We start from the raw sequence: 18,108 nt of genomic DNA on the forward strand, positions 1-18,108 counted from the left end.
TTTATCATGTTTTCGTCACGCTTTCGTCATGTTTTAGCTGCGTCTTTATCATGTTTTTGTCGTATTTTCCTAAAGGTTTTCGTCAAGTTTTTGTCGCATCTTCGTCAAGTTTTTTGCGTATTTATCACGTTTGACACACTTAAGTTCTGTTCAGTGGCTTGATCACAGTTGAATTACACTAAAAAACTAAACGGGGCCAAAACGCTTGCAACGAAAACAACTAAAACTTAACAAAAACAAGGAAGTAGATGAGTTCTGTGGACCTTAGCTTTCAAATGAGGCGTTACACTGGCTAATAGGCTGTGAGCTCTCAGGTCAATAAGCTTTTGAGTAATGCTGAACTGGAGAAAATGTGCTCGGCTACAGTTTGTGCCACACGTTTTGTGTTTTAGTGTCTAGCAGACTTTTAAACACTATATATTTGTCTTGCAGAGTCTACAGGGGAAAAGAACAAGAATTTAAGTTACTTTCAGTGAGCCACCGCACAGACGGGTAAACACGCTGCAATCCTACCACCCAGAGTTAGCGCGACCGACAAATGTTTACATAGATCGAATCTCCTTCATTTTCGAGAATATACGTAGAAATATTTACACACATGTTGCCTCTGAGACGGATGCCGTACCATTCCAGTCAAACAGTCCTGGGTGAACAAAGGTCCTGCGTCCCCATATTCTCCGATGTGTCAGTGCGTGGCCCCTTTGCGCCGAGCCAGAGGTTTCTAAAGTCTTGCATTTTTGGATAAGTATCTCTCTTGCGTCGAGAAGCTCAGATCAAGTGAGCGCTCGATCGGCTGAACGTGTGGTACTTCCTCTCGAACATCGACGGTAGGTGGACCATAGACGGGGAGTGGTGGCGAACCTGAGGAGGAAAACGGACACAGGAAAGACAGTTACTTCTTTTGTTTGGTGAAGATCTCAAAGGAAAAGCAGGACTAGAAGAGATTCAAGGTTCCCACACCGCTGTGAATAATCGTGGCTACTCTTAAAGGGACAGGCCACGGTTTTTCCATGCTGTGATATGTTCTTACCTGAGCTTGGAGTTGATACGTACCGGTCTCGTCTTTGTGCCCGTGGAAGAGCGTGGTAGCTTCCACTTTCACCCCCATTTGGAGCTATTGGAATACACTGGGAGAGGCCAAATGCTAACAACATCTGGCGTCATTTTGCGTTGCTGAAGGCCAGACAGGTACGCATCAACTCGTCTAAGCTCAGGTAAGAACACATCTCAGTAGGGAAAAATGGTGGCCTGTCTCTTTAATTAGTAATATTTGTAGTAATTCCTTTCCTTTTCAAGACGAAGCAAATTATTTGTGACATAAGGCATTGAAATATGTTCATATAAGCTCTCACTCATCCCGGGGGATTGCAAAGGTCATCTGGACAGGTTTGTTTGAGTAGCTCAGGTTTGTTTGTTGATCATATTTCGGTGATGCCCCTTTTTTCATGACGATAACGTGACGGTGACGAGCTAAATATTGCTCTTTGATGACGAGGCGTTGGAGAGTTTTCACCGAGTGACAAACCGCTTTCGAACATTGTCGTCTAGACGTTCACAATCAAGGCTTGAGCGCTGCTGAACTGCAGGACGGAGCCGTGACAGAGCTGCCGTCTGAAAATCACGTCTGCTCTCACACTGCACCCACTCGCTCCGTCTCCCCCCGCGTTTAGAGTCTGAGCGAGCGGCTGACAGCGGCTGCGGGACAGCGATGTCACAGGGAAGTATCTTTTCTCAGGACACGGTGCGTTTTCTCCCCATTAAATACAGTAGCGGTGTGAACGCAGAAAGCATGTTGATGAACGAGTGTGCAGATGGGACACAGTCAACAACCTCGAATCGATGATCAACAAAAGGAACAAGGAAACGCTTCGTGCATAATCATGGCATTTCTGCATACGGTCAGGCAACCGGTCAGGCAAGGGCTGAGTCTACGGTGAAGATCCCGCCCTTATGCCCTTTTTAGGAACATGCTTCGTCAGAGCTGGGTAGAGGGAGTCTGTAAATCCGCCATGATTTCCCCCTTGAACGTAGTTATTATGGTAAACGGGGAGGAGTGAGCAGAAGCTGTCCATTATATACACAGTCTATGGCTCAGACCTGTTCACCACAACTGCCTCTAAAATCCTGCACTGTCAGTCTAAAAGTTGTTACTTCAGGTCCGAATTGGCGTCATGCACGAGCTTAAAGGGGGGGTATTATGCAAAATCGACTTTTTCAAGCTTTACATCATGTTATTGTGTCATTCCCTCATTAAAAACATGCCTGAAGTGTTGCCTTGGCACATTCACGTATTTTTGAGTAATCTGTAAAAACTCTGATGGCGGCCATTTTAGGGATAGGTTTGCCTGAGTCCTCCTAGGAACGCCCCCACCTCCTGGAGACGCCTCCGAGCTTTCGTCTCCAGCCGAGTAACCGACCACTGCTCCTCAGCAGAACCCCCTCCCCACTGATGCCACAGACAGCGTGTGGAGGGGGCGTGTCGGAAAGGCTCAGAGGTTCTTAAAGAGACAGAGGCCTATTTCAAGACATTCACTACAGCCATTTTGAGAGAGCAATTTTATACAAGGCAGTTATTCTAAATTACTGCATTTACAGACCAACAGGAGGTTTGGTCATCATTGTAGTGTGGTGTGATATAGACTGGTGCTATGTGACTGAAAAACGCATAATACCCCCTCTTTAATATAGAACCTGCAGTTACACGTATGACCTGAGGTGGCAGTAGTGAGTATAAAATGGCCATCTTGCATCCAGCCCCTTTACACTGACTTAAAACTAGTCAAAAACCTTTTGAGTTGACTAACACTAGACTAAAATTATATCACTTTAGACTAAAATTATATCACATATACACAATAATATATACATATATGACTGAAAAGTGACCAAGACTAAAACGCCTTTTTGCCCAACAGCAGCAGAATGTGCCACCCCCTCACCATCCTGCAAACCCACACCTAATAAAATGCTTCAAATTCAGGGTTTGTGATTAATTATGCTGACTCGGTAGAATTCCTAATTGCGAGCATAATATGTGAATGTAAAACAGCTTCATTTTGCAAACTGTATTTTAGATATTTTGAGGCAGAGAAAGTGTAGAAAGTTCATTGGTGAATAATTAAGGAGCCAAGCAGCTCTGCAGCTCCTGTGAGCAGTCTTCTCCCATTCAAGAGGCTGACGGAAAGGACAAAAGGTCACTGCTCTCGCTCTGCCTCATTTTAATTACACAAAGACAAAGGCTGTTAGCGCCGCGGCCCAAGACAAACACTGGCACGGAGCTAATGGAGGCGGCGCACCGCTGCCAGACACAGGCAGTAACCGGCGATTGGACTTTAGACGCACAACTTCCCTTTTAGCCTGTAGCCATCACAGACTGGCTGGCACAAGTTTAAGGCTGCCTTTAATGCTCCCCTCAAGGACGGAGCAGTTGGACTACTTTTCTGACTTTTGCAAGTGCTAATAACTACAGCAGTGGTTCTCAAATGGTATTTATTTTAATGTATGCTTTTAATGACATTTAAGGCCTTTATTTGGGCACAATTCATTTATGACTTACTGCTTTTTAATGCCAGCGGAAACCCTGACTTAGTTAAGTTTAGTTAAATTTATTTTGATTTTAGAACTGGTTTAGTTGTAATTTGATCTAGTTCTGGTGGTACTTGAAAGGTCAAACAGTTTATGTGGTGAGGTGAGAAAGATTAAAAGGAACAGACCCCCATTTTTCCATACAGAGATATGTTCTTGCCTGAGCTTAGACGAGTTCATACGTACCTGTCTGGTCTTTGCTCATTTTGTGTGACTGAGGGCACGCACAAAGATGTTGTTAGCATTTGGCCTCTTCCAACTTCACCCCTGTTTGGAGTTTTAAGAAATATGTTGGAAGCTACCAAGCTCTTCAACGGACACGCACAAAGACCAGACATGTACGCATCACCTCGTCTAAACTCAGGCAAGAACATATCTCAGTCTGGAAGAACGGTGGCCTGTTCCTTTAAGGTGCTTTATTTGTCCTCTTCATTTGACCCATCCTTCCACGTCACTAGGACGACTCGTAAGCAGTGGGCCTGGGGACCCATCTAAAGATGTGGAGCCAGGCTGGTGGTCAAAAACACCTGGCTGGAGGATTCACCTATTGTACATGTGTTTATTGGTACCTGGAGGAAACCTATGCAGACACAAGGAGAACATGCAAACTCCACACAGAAATCCCCCCGTCCAAGAGGGAATCGAACCTGGTACCTTCTAGTAGTGAAGCACGAGCGCTAATCGCTTTAGCTTTAGAACCAAAGGTAAAGTAATAATATCTTACAGGTAGGGCTGTCACCATAATTACTATATCAACTTATCGTTCAATAAATAACAGATAAACGATACATTTTTGGGCTCAATATTTATTGTCTGTACATTTATTAGCACCCCCCCCCGTATTTTTTCTTAATAAAACTTGGATTTCTAACTGAAGCAAAGTGAGTTACATGACATTTCATGTTTATTGCAGCTTGTGTGGTATTTTAATATCCTAAAATTTTAAGATTTTGCACTTTTAGAACAAAGGTTTCCAGTCAGTTTTATGCCCGAGAGTTGACAGTATCCAGTATCGCTAGAGTCAATAATATCGTTTATCACGATACTTAATATCAAGCATTGGCTTAAATGACTTGAACTGAGGAAATGTATCTTGTTTTGAGCGGTTTTCACTCATTTAGACACTTTTCCTGATCGGACCAAGTTTACTTTGCTTGCTTGAGGACATTTCAGGACAGTTCTAAGGTAAATCTCGCTTGAAATAAGAAAGTAAAATTGCCAATGAGATAAGACCAATTTTCTTACCCCATTGGCAAAGAAAATTGCCTGCAATAAGGACGAAATGTATCGAAACGAGTCAGAAACATCTCAGAACAATTGAAATAATCTAGGACATAGGATTATTATCAAATAGAGATGTTTATACTGATCTAGTTAATTTCTTTTTGCAGTGTGCCTCAATATATCAAACTTCAATTCAATTTGTTTTGTGACAGGCCTACTTACAGGCCTGTATTAACAAGTTTGTCAAAGCACTACACTGCAGTGATGATTCATTCAGTCAACACTATTGTAGCCACACCCGCCCCTGGGGTAGATCCACTGAAGCGAGACTGCCAGTCTGCGCCATCGGCCTCTACTACCACTACTTACAGACAAAGACATTTTTATTTATTGTGGCCTATTGCAGGGGACACACAAACGGAGCGAACATGCAAACTTCTTGCTGCCCTCCTGCTAAGCATGACACATATTCAAACTAGGGCTGCAACTAACGATTATTTTGTCATCGATTAATCTATTGAATATTTTTACGATTAATCGCTTGGCTGTGAATGGTGTAGGAAAATTGGATAAAAAAAAAAAAAAAACATCACATAAAGCTAAAGCGGCGCCGCTTGAGGACATGTTGATGGAAGAAACTTAAAAGTAAATGTTTGTTGGAGGCTCTTGGTGCTAGTTCTGCTTCTGATTGGATGAGACACACGGATATTTATGAAATTTACAATGCACAAAACACTACACACGGCAAAAAGTGTTTAACTAGATCCGTATAAACATCTCAGTTTGAGCACAATAATCCAAATGTTAGTTGTTTTGACTAGTTAAGAAGTTGTTGGGCATTTGTCCGAGATTATTTCACTTGTTCTGAGATGTTTCTGACTCGTTTCGATACATTTCGTCCTTATTTCAGGTCATTTTCTTTGCCAATGGGGTAAGAAAAACGGTCCGATCAGGAAAAGTGTCTAAATGAGTGAAAACCGCTCAAAACAAGAAACATTTCCTCAATTCAAGTCATTTAAGCCAATGCTTGATATTTACTTTTTGCAGTGCAGACCCTAACTATGAAAAACAATGTAGGTTTTCATCAAAAATACTACACTTTCATGTCATTTTTTCTCTATTTGAGTCTGTGTGAACCAGAAAACGATTAATCAATTACTAAAATAGTTGCCGACTATTTCATTAATCTATTAGTCGTTTCAGCCCTAATTCAAACTACTGATCTTTTTGCAATGAGGCGAACTCCTGTCCCTGTGCCATCAAACGCAAGGGGGAGAAACCCCAACATGTCGAGATCTGTGCCACTTCATGTAATGTAATAAAAAGGAGGTTCTATATTTGTCTTCCCAGCGCGGGTCCAACGGAGACGGAGCACATTAACACCGTGATTTAAAGCTTGCCCACACTAAACTTTACCCAGATGTGGTTTTATTGGAGGAGATAAAGACAGTCTGATCACTGCGCTGTGACAGCCGCTCTGCTCCTGCCACCAGCTTTATATCAAACCTAAAGAGACGCCGCGGTTAACGGGCTGTGGCAGATGTATGCTAACTGCACACTGTACAAGTCTATGCCGGGATACATGGGAAATATATACGGGGGCGAGAGGGAGCTTCCATTTGCAGACGGCGAGCACTTCACACCTAATGTTAATGAAGCACATTTGCATATCGATATCCTTTTCAGTTACATAATGTTATTTTACGTCGACATTTCATACTCGCAAACCTGTACCGGCGCAAAGCAATCAATACCACTTTCAGAACTTTTGGACGACGCGCAGTTTGATGCAGTTAAGCCGTGGGTGAGGCGGCTTTTGTCACAGCCTGAAATTGTTTACCTGCGTACATAATGGCGAGTCGGGGCTTGTTACTCATTTCCATCTTGAGAGGAGACAGAAAGATGTGCTTTTAAACAAGACGGCTAGGGCTGAGTGCCTTTCAATTCTTTTCTCAGTACTTTGACAGTACTTTATGATACAGGCACCTGAACAAACTTTTGCAAACTTCATTACTCTTTTCTCGCAACATAAACATGAGGGATAATGCTGATGTCTTTCCATAAAAGACTATTCAGGGTTTATACAGGCAGAAGCAAGTCAAATTTAATGCCATTTTGAATGCCCAAATACTATATTTTAAAGCCACAAATGCAGACAAAAATATAATATGTGGGGGGGAAAAAAGGTGTTATGTGTATTCGATTACAGTGGTCTCTGGGACGCTCCAGGATCAATTGTTTGGAAGGTTTTCTCTGCTGACGGACCCTCTCACCAAAAAACTTACAAAACAATCGATCCTGGAGCGTTGTAGAGACCACCGTGATCGAAAGTGAAGGCGCAATGCTGACCACTCATACAACCGCTGGGTCAGTACAAGGTCAAATACTCACAGATATCACCTTATATTTCTCACAAAAACTTGCGCTTTTGAAGGGGCTAGATGCAAGTTCGCCATTTTAAACTCACTACTGCCACCTCAGGTCATACGTGTAACTGCACCTTCTATATTAAGCTCGTGCTTGGCGGCAATTCGGACCCGAAGTTACAACTTTTTGAGGGACAGTGCAGGATTTTAAAGGCAGTTGTGGTGAACAGGTCTGGGCTCATTCTACACCTTAGGACAGGGGTGTCCAAAGTGCGGCCCGAGGGCCAAATGCGGCCCTCATACCAATTTTGGGTGGCCCACAGCCTTCTTGTTTTATTGCCACACATTGCCAGAGAAGGTCATTTTACTCAAATTTGAATAATTCCACGCAATTAAAACCTCAAAAATGAACATTTATTGTGGGACTGAGCTGGCATTACGTTTCTAAGCCTAAATAAAAGTGTGTGGAATGGTTTAAACCTCTCTTAAATACACGCAGTTGAACGTTTGAATGCATTGACCACTGATCTATATGTGTCATGTCTATATACGGCCCTCGGGGAAAAAAGTTTGGACACCCCTGCCTTAGGACATGGCTGGAACATGTAAGGGGAGGAGAATACATCATTTTAACATACATTAAACTCTGTATAGTCCCTTTAAGATTTGCAAACACTTCATCAAACAGAGGTACAAAAATTGGACAAAACGGGCAACTTTTGAGCAAAATATATTGGAATTTCAGCCAAAAAAGCAGCTGAATATGTTTTAGATCTTAATTTTGGTGAGCTTGTACTGTAAAAATCAAACGATCAATGTCATAATTTTCCAATAACTTCAGATTTTATGCCAGTTTGAATCTAATTTAATGCTTTTTCATGACATTTAAGGCCTTGAATTTGAATTGGAACAACCAAGTGACTCTTTAGTGCCGTCTCAAGACCCACCAGGCAAATTACTTATTATCTAAGAATTCTTTTTTTACACCATACTTTAATAATTTTACGGCATCCAGCCCTAGCCCTATTCACTATAATGGCTGTAGAACTAGGGCTGAAACAACTAATCGATTAATCGACAACTAATCGATTATTGAAATAGTGGTCAACTATTTTAGTAATCGATTAATTTTTATCTGGTTCACAAAGACTCAAATATAGGAAAAAATTAGTATTTCTTGATGACAAACGACTTATATAGGCCCTTTTCTACCTTCATCAGGCCCAAAGTGCTTTATAGCAAGGAACCAGTACATTGTACATTACACATTTCATAAATGATCTGTCTGTGCCTCAGGAAAAATATCCAATTAGAAAGTAGAATTAGCTCCACTATTATTGTTCTCACGTCCTATAGTTTTAAACCTGTTTGGTAATAATATATTGTCCCCGATAAAGTCCCAGTCAGTGCCAGTGCAGCCTCCAATTGTTAAAGCGTTGAACTCTGCTTTCAAATGAGGAATGGCCGGTTCACAATTAACCTCCAGAAACATGTGCAGCTTTGAGCAAACCAGCTTCAGCTATAGTGACATTTCCTGCAAACATTTACTTTAACTTTACTCCAAAAACACTTCCTCCAATCTTTTTCATGCACCTTTTACAGCCAAGCGCTTAATCTATTAATAATAATAATAATTGGTAGAATAATCGATTACCAAAATAATCATTAGTTGCAGCTCTACGTAGAACTGACCACACTGTTCTTTCTAAACATGTGATCATAAAGAAATATCACAATTACTCTGAACTTTTCTTTAGCATTGCTTTTCTGGTATGATTTATCTTCTTTTTTTTTCATACACAATGAAGGCTTATTTTAAATCTATTTTCCCGGGAGAAATGGTGAGATATATTATTCCAAAAAAACAGTTTTCGGCCTTTTATCTGTTGTTATTTCAGCAGGAGAGTCAGATAAAGCTTTGTCTATGGAACCCTCCGCAGTTTAGACCCAGAAGTAGCTTATTATTAGGGAGGAGCAAAGTCGACCTATTCCTCAAGGTCTAATTAATTTGAGAAGCGTTACTTTGTTGTTTCAGTGCATGCTGTCGTTTTGATGTTAAGTGACGGCTGGTCGTACGGCGCAGCTTTATTAGTCTTGATCTTTCATCTAAACAAAAACAGAACCTCCTTTAAACTGCTTCACACAGATAGAAAACACCCATCACGGCTCTCTGGCCTTTCCCGGGGTTTTGTGGCTAAATGGCTGAGGCGAGCGCGGGTCGTATCCTCTCGATGCTTTGGGTCAAGTGTGGAGCAGAAAGCAGAGGTGACCTGCCACCCCCCATTAGAGCGTCGGAGGAGGTCGCCCCGCTGCCGTGAATACATTGACATTTTCATTTCACTCCGCTGTGCGCGTGTGTGTGTAAACCGGCCAGAACGTCAAAATAAAGCCATGCCTTGACATTTATCTTTGTTTTTCTTCCTTCGACTTACCGCGGCACCAGAAACACATCACAATAAGTTTAGCATTCAAATGGCATAAAATTAAACTTGATTAGTTGTCCTCATTCATGTGATCAACTTCAGTGCAGTCAGTGAAGTGAAGAATCAAGAGATCGGACATGAATGAATTTCATACGAACTCCATTGTCCCCATTTCCACCGGCACCGTCCAGTGTCATTTAAACAAAACACCACCAAGTGTCCATCCATCACCATCACCCAATCTATTGATCAATTCAACCGTTTCAAATCAACTCATGGCAAATTTAAAGGCACACTTGTCAAAAAAAAAAACAAATAAAAATAGATACTACTTTGTGGTTTTAGTAAGTGGATTAGTAAGATGGGATTTGACAGTGATAGTATGACAATATCAGCCTCTGTTTCTCAAATACTTTATTAAGGCCATTAATGATACTTGTATTCTAATAAGAACTACCTGAATTGTTTATTGCCAATTTCACATCGTCAAACCCCATTGCACGGTTAATTGGACCCTTATTTGGAGAGCTAGGCTGAGTTACTTGAATAATATATAATATACAATACTCAGTCAGCTCAGTGGAAGCATCAGTGCAATTGTCTTAGAAATACTTGTTGTCTGATTTATTATTCAGTCTGTGCTATTGAAGAAAACAGGAATCAAAATCAGGGATGCACCAATCCAATACTGGTATAAGATATCTGAGCCAATACTGGAAAATATACGATACCGGGTATTGGCTACACAAATCCGATACTTTAAGGCGGAGATACTCTCACCGCCTTAAAAACACAACTTTCACCAACTAAATATAAGTGAACATGGACATGCTGTCATTTAGAGGCTAAGAATCTGGAGAATTCAATCGCTCGTTAGGTTTAACATACGCAATTGTATTTTTAATTACTTTGCAAAATGCAGTAGCTAGCAAGAGTATGCTAAAGCTAGCGGCAGCATGCTAATGCTCACAGCTACTAATGAAGGCTGGGAAAGAAACTACGAAAGAAATAACTAAAGCCGCCTAATGAAATAAAATAACCACTGCTGGAGGAACCAAGTATTTCGCTTACTTTATTAAAGCTAAAAAAAAAAATACTTTATTAAGAATAACTGATCCAACATATTTTCAATGATCAGATCACTTTAGGTTACATTAATATAAACGTCTCACATAAACAGAAGCTGGGATATACAGGTGAAACTCGGAAAATTTCAATATTGTTCAAAAGTTCATTTATTTCTGTAATTCAACTTAAAATGAGAAACTAATAGATGCAAGTGGCATATGTCAAGCCTTTATTTGTCATAATTTAATATTTTCAAAATATGAAATTTTTTAATTTGGGGTTTTTACAAGCTGAGCCATAAGAATCAAAATAACAAAGGCTACATAATCTCACTTTGCATATAATGAGTCTATCATATGAATGCACTATACGAGCTGACTGTTTGCTTATTGCTCTCAGCTAATGGGATCCATTAGCCTGGCTAACACCAGACTAAAATCACAAGTGATATTTAGTCTGGGGACCACCAATTCATTTTCTCGTAGGAGAGGTGTGGTTTACGATCGTCCATACTCGTTTATTGGGCGATACGAAAAAAAAAAAAAAAAGTCTCATGCGTCTGCACGTAGCCATGGCCAATCGTATCATCGTATGAGATGACGTATGACGTACCCGCTGTAAACTTTTGAGCTTAATTATTTAGAACAAGGTCTAAAGCTTGATCAAAAAATACCATTGTGTCTGCTGCTGTCACGTTGGATCCGTAAATAAACTTTTTTTTTATTATCCGTAAATAAACTACAAGCTTCCATATATCGAATAGCGCGTCATCGTCTTGCCGTCCCTCCTCGCTCTGTGATTGGTTCCCAAATCCACCGGAGATTTCGGCCATGGTCCCCAGGCTGTTGTGCAGTTCGAAATAATTCGAGCGCACACAGCAGCATGGTGTTAGCCAGGTTAGGGATCCATATAAATAAACACATTTTTAACGATATTCTAAGTTTCCGAGTTTCACCTGTAGAGTTTAGAAAAGTCCAGTGATCTTTGTTAAATGATTCTCCATTAGTTTATTAATAGATATGATTGATAAAAGCTCTGTAACATCATTCCAAGAAAAGATACGACTTAATTGATCTTAAAATTGGGAAAAGAGGAACTTTCACTCTTTTACTCACAGCAGATACTTTTAAGAAAGTCTCGTACCGGTTAATATCAGATATCGGCAAATACTCAAACCAGTATCGGAAGCAAAAATGCTGCATTGGTGCATCTCTAATCAAAATGTAATCTATTTGGTACTGACTCCAGTCTTCAAGAAGAATCTTATTTTCTTTTTTTAATTATTCTTATGTCAGATGTGTGTGTGACTGACAAAAGAGGAATTGACAAGTTTTTATTTATTATTTTGAACTCTGACTGGCTCTCTAGCTCAGGGCCGTTAAGAATGAGTTGATTTGAAACCAGTTGTTACGATGTTAAAGGATTAACGTGAAGAAACACTCGAGGGATTAGCGTGATTAACAGCAGTGCACCCCCTAGTGGACGGACTACAGGTTTGCTCACGTCGCTGTGGCGGGCCGGTCTACAGGTAGGTCTGCTTACGAGGACTGGGCAGCACGGGCCTGCGCTGGTCCACGGACACTCCCCGGGGCGAACTGGCAAAAGCAGCGTGGCTGGTCGGGCTGTTGGGCACCTTGAAGCCCACAGAGGGGAGCTGCTTGGATGGTTTGGCCTGGATCTGGATGGATGCCCTGGCGGAGGGGGTGGAGGTGGAAATGGGCCCGTGTGGAGGAGAGGAGAGCGGGGCGTGGAGGATGGAGGTGGAGTTGTTTCGGGGGTAGAAGGCGGGGCTGAGGCCTTGACCGGACTCTGGGGGGGAGATTTTGTTGGGGAGGGGGTGGCGAGGGTTGGGGCTGCGGGGGGAGCGCGCGCTGACGGGCCGGGCTCGCAGCGGCGGGTGGTCCAGGGAGTTTGAGCGCTGCACCACGGCACCGCCCTTCGCCCCGTCGCTCAGGCTGAAGGTGGAGGTAGAGCGAGGCATCTGGAGTACAGGACAAACATGCAGCAGACACACGGCTTAACCCGACAGATGATTTATGACCATGTGGCGTGATTTGCATTTTTCAGTACTCTGTAAATTAAAATAAGGATCACACAGTGGAGGTCCCTTTTAACTGCAGTGGGTTCCCGATGATTCGACTGAAGTCGGACATAGAAAAATCTTGGTTTCTTTATTCATTTTTAAAGGGAGTTAAATTTGAAATACATTTAAAATCATGGGCTAATATACAGGTAATTGATTGTCTGGGCCTGCATTGTGTAAAGTCAGGGGCGGACTGGCCATTTGTCCATTCTGGAAGAGCACTGAAAGGCCACTGGCTCTAGGGCCACCAGTCCCGCCTCAACCGAGCTTTACCCAAATCTAAAAGCTAAAAAGAAAAGCATCAAAATAGCGAGAAAAAGAGGATGAAAAGTCAACAAAAACGTGAGAAAAACACAACAAAAAATGATAGAAAAAATAATTTAAAAAACAACAAAAATATGAAAAAAATGCGGCGACGTGACGAAAAGTTTCCATCACTTTTGTACGTCTTAGCTTTCAAATGAGGCGTTACATTGTTGATCTCTAGTCGAGAAGCTTTTAGATTTGAGTAAAGCCCAGTATAAAAAAAACATGAATCTAAAAGGAATTCCGTGGAGTATGGGGTATCACAAGGTTCAATTTTGGGACCATTATTATTTATTATTTATATTAATGATTTTGCTTCCGTTTCTACGACCACCTTTCCCGTTCTTTTTGCTGATGATACCAGTCAAAAAAATAATAATAAAAAGCCGAACTGGGGAAAATGCACTCGTTAATGTTAAGGCAGGTGGTTAGAGGTTAAAACATGTATTTGTGGAAGTGCACTATTACGCTAATTTGGGCCAGGCTGGTCAGAGTCCAGGGCTGTTTTTTCAGTCCCAGTCCAGCCCCTGTGTAAAGTAGTAACATGACATAACTATAGTAAGTCTCTCCCTTTGCTGTTCTCAGCTATTTATCAGATTGTGGCAGGTTTATGTGTGGACCAATGACACAAGCTTTCCTGAGGGGCTTTCAAGTCCAAGCATTGTTGATCTTGTCTGAACTGTTGTGACTATAATGTGCTTGTGAAATGTTCTGAGTTTGCTACAAATGAATTGCATTAATTTCATACACCACATCCGCACAGGCGTTGGGTGAAGTGTCTTTCTCAACGACCGTCTATACCTCAAGGAGCCATGAATCGAACAGTCAACCCGCTCTACCATCTGGTTTAAATAGGTACTGAATAAAGGTGGTTCCCATTGTGTGAGGATTATTTTAATTTTACGTATTAGAATATGAGTAGCGTGCCAGTATTTTTCCACTGCTTTGACAACATTGCCAACTGTTTTAAAGCAGTACTAAGTAACTCATGCCCCTAGAGGCCATAAGCGCCACTGCAGGTGTCGTAGCAGTGTTTTTTTTACTCATTAATTGTCCGTGAGAGTAAATACTACGCTGATAGAAAAGACAAAGGGGCAGAGGGATAATGTACATCCAATTGCACAATGGAGATCATCTTTTTCACTCAAACTTGGCTGTGAAAAGTGTCTAAGTGGCGCTAGCCCGCAGTTAGCTTTGCCCTTTAGCCTGCTAGCTTCTTCTTCGTGATTCCATTAGTGTGTATTGGTGGCACCTACCTGGAGGCAGCAAAGTTGCAAGGGTGGTTTTCTGGCCAGAGACACCAGGGGGCGATGAAAGACCCTCCCAATCATCCCATTAACACCTGTTTACCTTAATAAATCCCTTTCGTAGTTCCTCTAGGTGTAATACAAGTTACTTAGTACTGCTTTAAATCGTATTTCGTCCCAGAGAACAGCGGATAGTCCACTGACGCACTCTGTATTATGCAACCCATGTGTGTATCTCCCGCCTGATTAACCATTGAGTCATTAGGCCCCATCTGTCCTCATACAGTATTACCTTTAGTGGCATAAACAGAGCACTTACCGCGAGCGTGGCGCTGCTGCCGATGCGGTTCTCACAGCTCAGCCGCTTCTCGTCCGGTGTATTGGTGGCCAGAAACGCCCTCTGGATCACTCGCTTCGGGGTCTTGGTGAAGGAGAACGCCCGCGTCACCTAAAAGATAGACGGTTAGGATAGCAGGAATAAGCAATAGTATAGGAGAGAAAAGTGTTTAATCCAGAGTCTGATTTAAAAGAGCAGTTATAACACAGACATAATGAGAAGTTGTGAGTACTGCCTGAGAGATTAAAAAAAAACAAAGGGATTTATTCATTCTTCAAAGAGATGAGAGAATGAAGTCATTTTTTTTTTACCTACAATTGAAAATCAAAAGCTTTTTGTAATAAAGCAATATTGATTTAGATTTCAAAGAACGGGTATTATGCTTTTTGCAGGTATTTGGTAATAATCTCAAACGCATATCTACCACTGTCTTACACTCTGTTGGTTAATGATCTAAATATACCATGGTTTCACATCTGTAAACCTCTCCCAACCCCCTCCAGCTCCTATTTTCTGCACATGTGTTTCAATAAAGACAGAGAAAAAAATAAATAGTGTGGCTCATGTGGCAGTGATGAGTGTTTTTACTTTGTGAAAGAATTAAGATTAGTAAGAGATCAGGAGGTGACGAAAGCATTTGCTAGATAAGTGAGAAGTGTCTGAAGGCAGCGGGTGGAAGGGCATGTGATTAGTGGAGCTCCACTTGATGCCAGCTCTGCAGGACAACGCCAGCCTAATATAATCCAGCACTAAACCTAACCCTAACCTTAAGAATAGTGGAGAGTTTAAGTCTTATTGAGATTAATTTAAATAAATGTCCACTGATCACATGACCCCATCGGCTGCATTCAGACCAATGGGCGAGCAAAGTGCTTCTCTTTGGTCCTCATGGCGGTGAGCCGACATAGCTGCAATACCATCCCTGGTGGCCAGGGGCGACTCCAAAAGACACTGGATTCTAATGTAGCTTTGGGCCTCGTTTAAGTTCGTGCATGACGGCACTTCGGACCCGAATTAACACCTTTTTGAGTGACAGTGCTGGATTATAGAGGCAGTTGTGGTGAAAAGGTCTGGGCTTAGGACATTGCTGGAACATGTAGGGGGAGGAAAATGCTGATTTTTTTCATTTTTAAAGTCCCTTTAAGTCTATGACAAGCTCTGTGAAGGCTCGTAGCCGGTCCAGGCCTCTTTGCCCTTTTAAGGAACAAGCTTCGTAGGAGAAGAAGAAAAAAAGAAGAAAATTTTTCATTTAAGATGCATGAGGAATTTTGAAGAACATTGTCAACATTTTTTTTTTGTGCAGGCCTCGCGGTTGGTTTTATTCACAACCCATGGTATTTGATCGGCAATTACACGGAGCCCAAGTATCAAATCAGGCAGAAAAAAAGTGCCATCTGAAAAACCCCAAAAGGCTTTAAAGCGTAAAACAGATCTCTTTTCTACTCTGCATGCAACATTTTATTCAAAGCCTTTTGCGAACACAAACTTATAGCAGTACAAAATGCGGCCCCTCCCAGGCTGGTGAACATTTTGTGTACGAGTGTCCTGCTGTTACCTTCTTGGACGTCTTCTTGATGGCTCTGGAGTACTTGCTCAGAGTGCTGTCCATGTCCTTGGTGCTGACCTGGAGGGAGTCGGGGTCTGTGCACTGAATCAGGTCCTCCTGGTTAGCACAAATCAGGGAGACTGATTAAATCCTAAACATCCGGGCGAGATGTGCATCAGTAATATGCAACACATGGCCAATCTGATACGTCCAACTTCTAAAATAACACTGGAGTGGTCCTTTGCATTCAACTCTCACTTCAATGCTGCTTGGGGGAACCAGTCAAGAGCAGTGGGTGACAGTGGTTCAGTGTCCTTGAGCTTTTCAGTTTTTAACCAGGGCTTCCTACCTCGAGGTTTTATGATATTGTGCAATTAGGTTAGGCAGGCCTATACCCACCCAGACACATTTAGTGTGACTTGGTTCTAGCACTAAAAATCAGCAAGGCAAACTCTGAATCATGCATTTTTTATCACAACAGCCAATTCTTGTTGGCAAATTGTGCTTCCGTACATGTGGATGTGCGCAGGGACGATTGAAGTCCCCTAAAGCGTTCGCAAAACATGATTAAGGAATAGTTGCCTTACTTTTTCATACAGCCTGCAATTTGAAAGATAAGGGACGGCAAAATGCTACAGTGGAAAAACAGTCTTTGTAGAGTTAAACAAAAAAAGACGCAGTCCAAATACACATCCTAAAGCAATCAATTCTAACATTTACCGAAGTAGACAAGAGTTTTTGAGAGCGGAAGATGGACTAAATATGTGGGATACACAACTCCAGGCATGTTGATGAGGGGAAAACATTGCTAGAACCTAAAAAAAAAAGTTTAAAAATGATGCTGTATTAACAAAACCCAAAGTAAAGAAAGCAGTAGATCACTATAGGCGAGCCAAGCAGGTACTCCAATAAACAAAACACTAACGCACGCCTTAATGTCTACCAATACACTCTTGAAGTAGCTGCTGCAATAGAGCCTTCCAAATCCGAAAGGCCTTGTCCAAATCCGCAGCGCTACAGTGTGTGGGCAGCGCACTTGCATCATAAGGCTGACATGAATGCTATGTAACCTGTTGTAATGAGAGCACATAACAGCGGAGTGTATCTGTCAGGGATCTGCAGGAGAGCCGAGGAGAACTCTTTATTTCCCAGGCTTCATTCCCTCCCCCGTTCTCTTCCTCCCTTCCCCACTCACTCAGTCTCTCTCTCTCTCTCCCTTTTCTATCGTCTCCTTCACGACTGTCTTTCCCTCTGTACCTCTCCCCCCCTTCCTCTCCCTTTAACAAGCGCTCCTGTCTCCGTCTGCTTGGTATTCACGCTGCAGCCCTGAGCCACTGAAAAACAGCATTAGCGATGCAGCTGCGGCGCCAGGAGACGAGAGGCCAACAGCTCCCCCTACTGCACGTCCGGGGAAATGTGGAATTGAAAATGCAGCCAGTCTGAGGAGTGGATAGATGGGGATTTGGTGGAAAAATAGGGACCATGATGGTATGATGATAGATGGAAGCTCATTCTCCATAATGCTACTGCTACACTGACGACATACAGGTCTATATCTCCACTACAACCATAAACGCCAATATCCACTCCACCCTCACCCACTGCTTCATCCAGAATTCATCCAGGTTTTGACATCCAAACTTGGATGAAACACAATTTTCTCAAACTAAAAAGATGACAAAACAGACATTATCACCACCAGTCCAAAAACATCACCATATCCGCTCAAAACGTCTCCCTCAATTTTGACAGCACCACCGTTACTCCATCTACACTCATCCGCAGCCTTGGTGTTCTCCTCGACCCCACTCTTTCTTTCGAAGCACACGTCAAGCAAATAACCCGGACTGCATTCTTCCATCTCAGAAACATATCAGTCTGTCCATCTCTCTTGTTCGCTGATTCATGCTTTCATCACATCCA

The 18,108-nt window shown here is 42.1% G+C and overlaps 1 protein-coding gene across 1 annotated transcript in view; it reads right to left on the reverse strand.

Annotated features, from left to right (window-relative positions):
* Positions 1-738: 738 nt before the first annotated feature.
* ect2 (epithelial cell transforming 2) overlaps positions 739-18,108 on the reverse strand; it is a 66,414-nt gene continuing 49,044 nt past the window's right edge. The window contains exons 23-26 of the mRNA XM_079574870.1: positions 16,195-16,302; positions 14,622-14,750; positions 12,170-12,647; positions 739-861 (exon numbers count right to left, since the gene is read on the reverse strand). Of these exons, the coding sequence (XP_079430996.1) occupies positions 12,189-12,647; positions 14,622-14,750; positions 16,195-16,302 (696 nt within the window). The 3' untranslated portion in view covers positions 739-861; positions 12,170-12,188. The remainder of the gene's footprint in view (positions 862-12,169; positions 12,648-14,621; positions 14,751-16,194; positions 16,303-18,108) is intronic.

Source organism: Gobius niger (assembly GCF_951799975.1).
Source record: "Gobius niger genome assembly, chromosome: 17".
In the NCBI taxonomy this organism is placed as follows: Eukaryota; Metazoa; Chordata; class Actinopteri; order Gobiiformes; family Gobiidae; genus Gobius; species Gobius niger.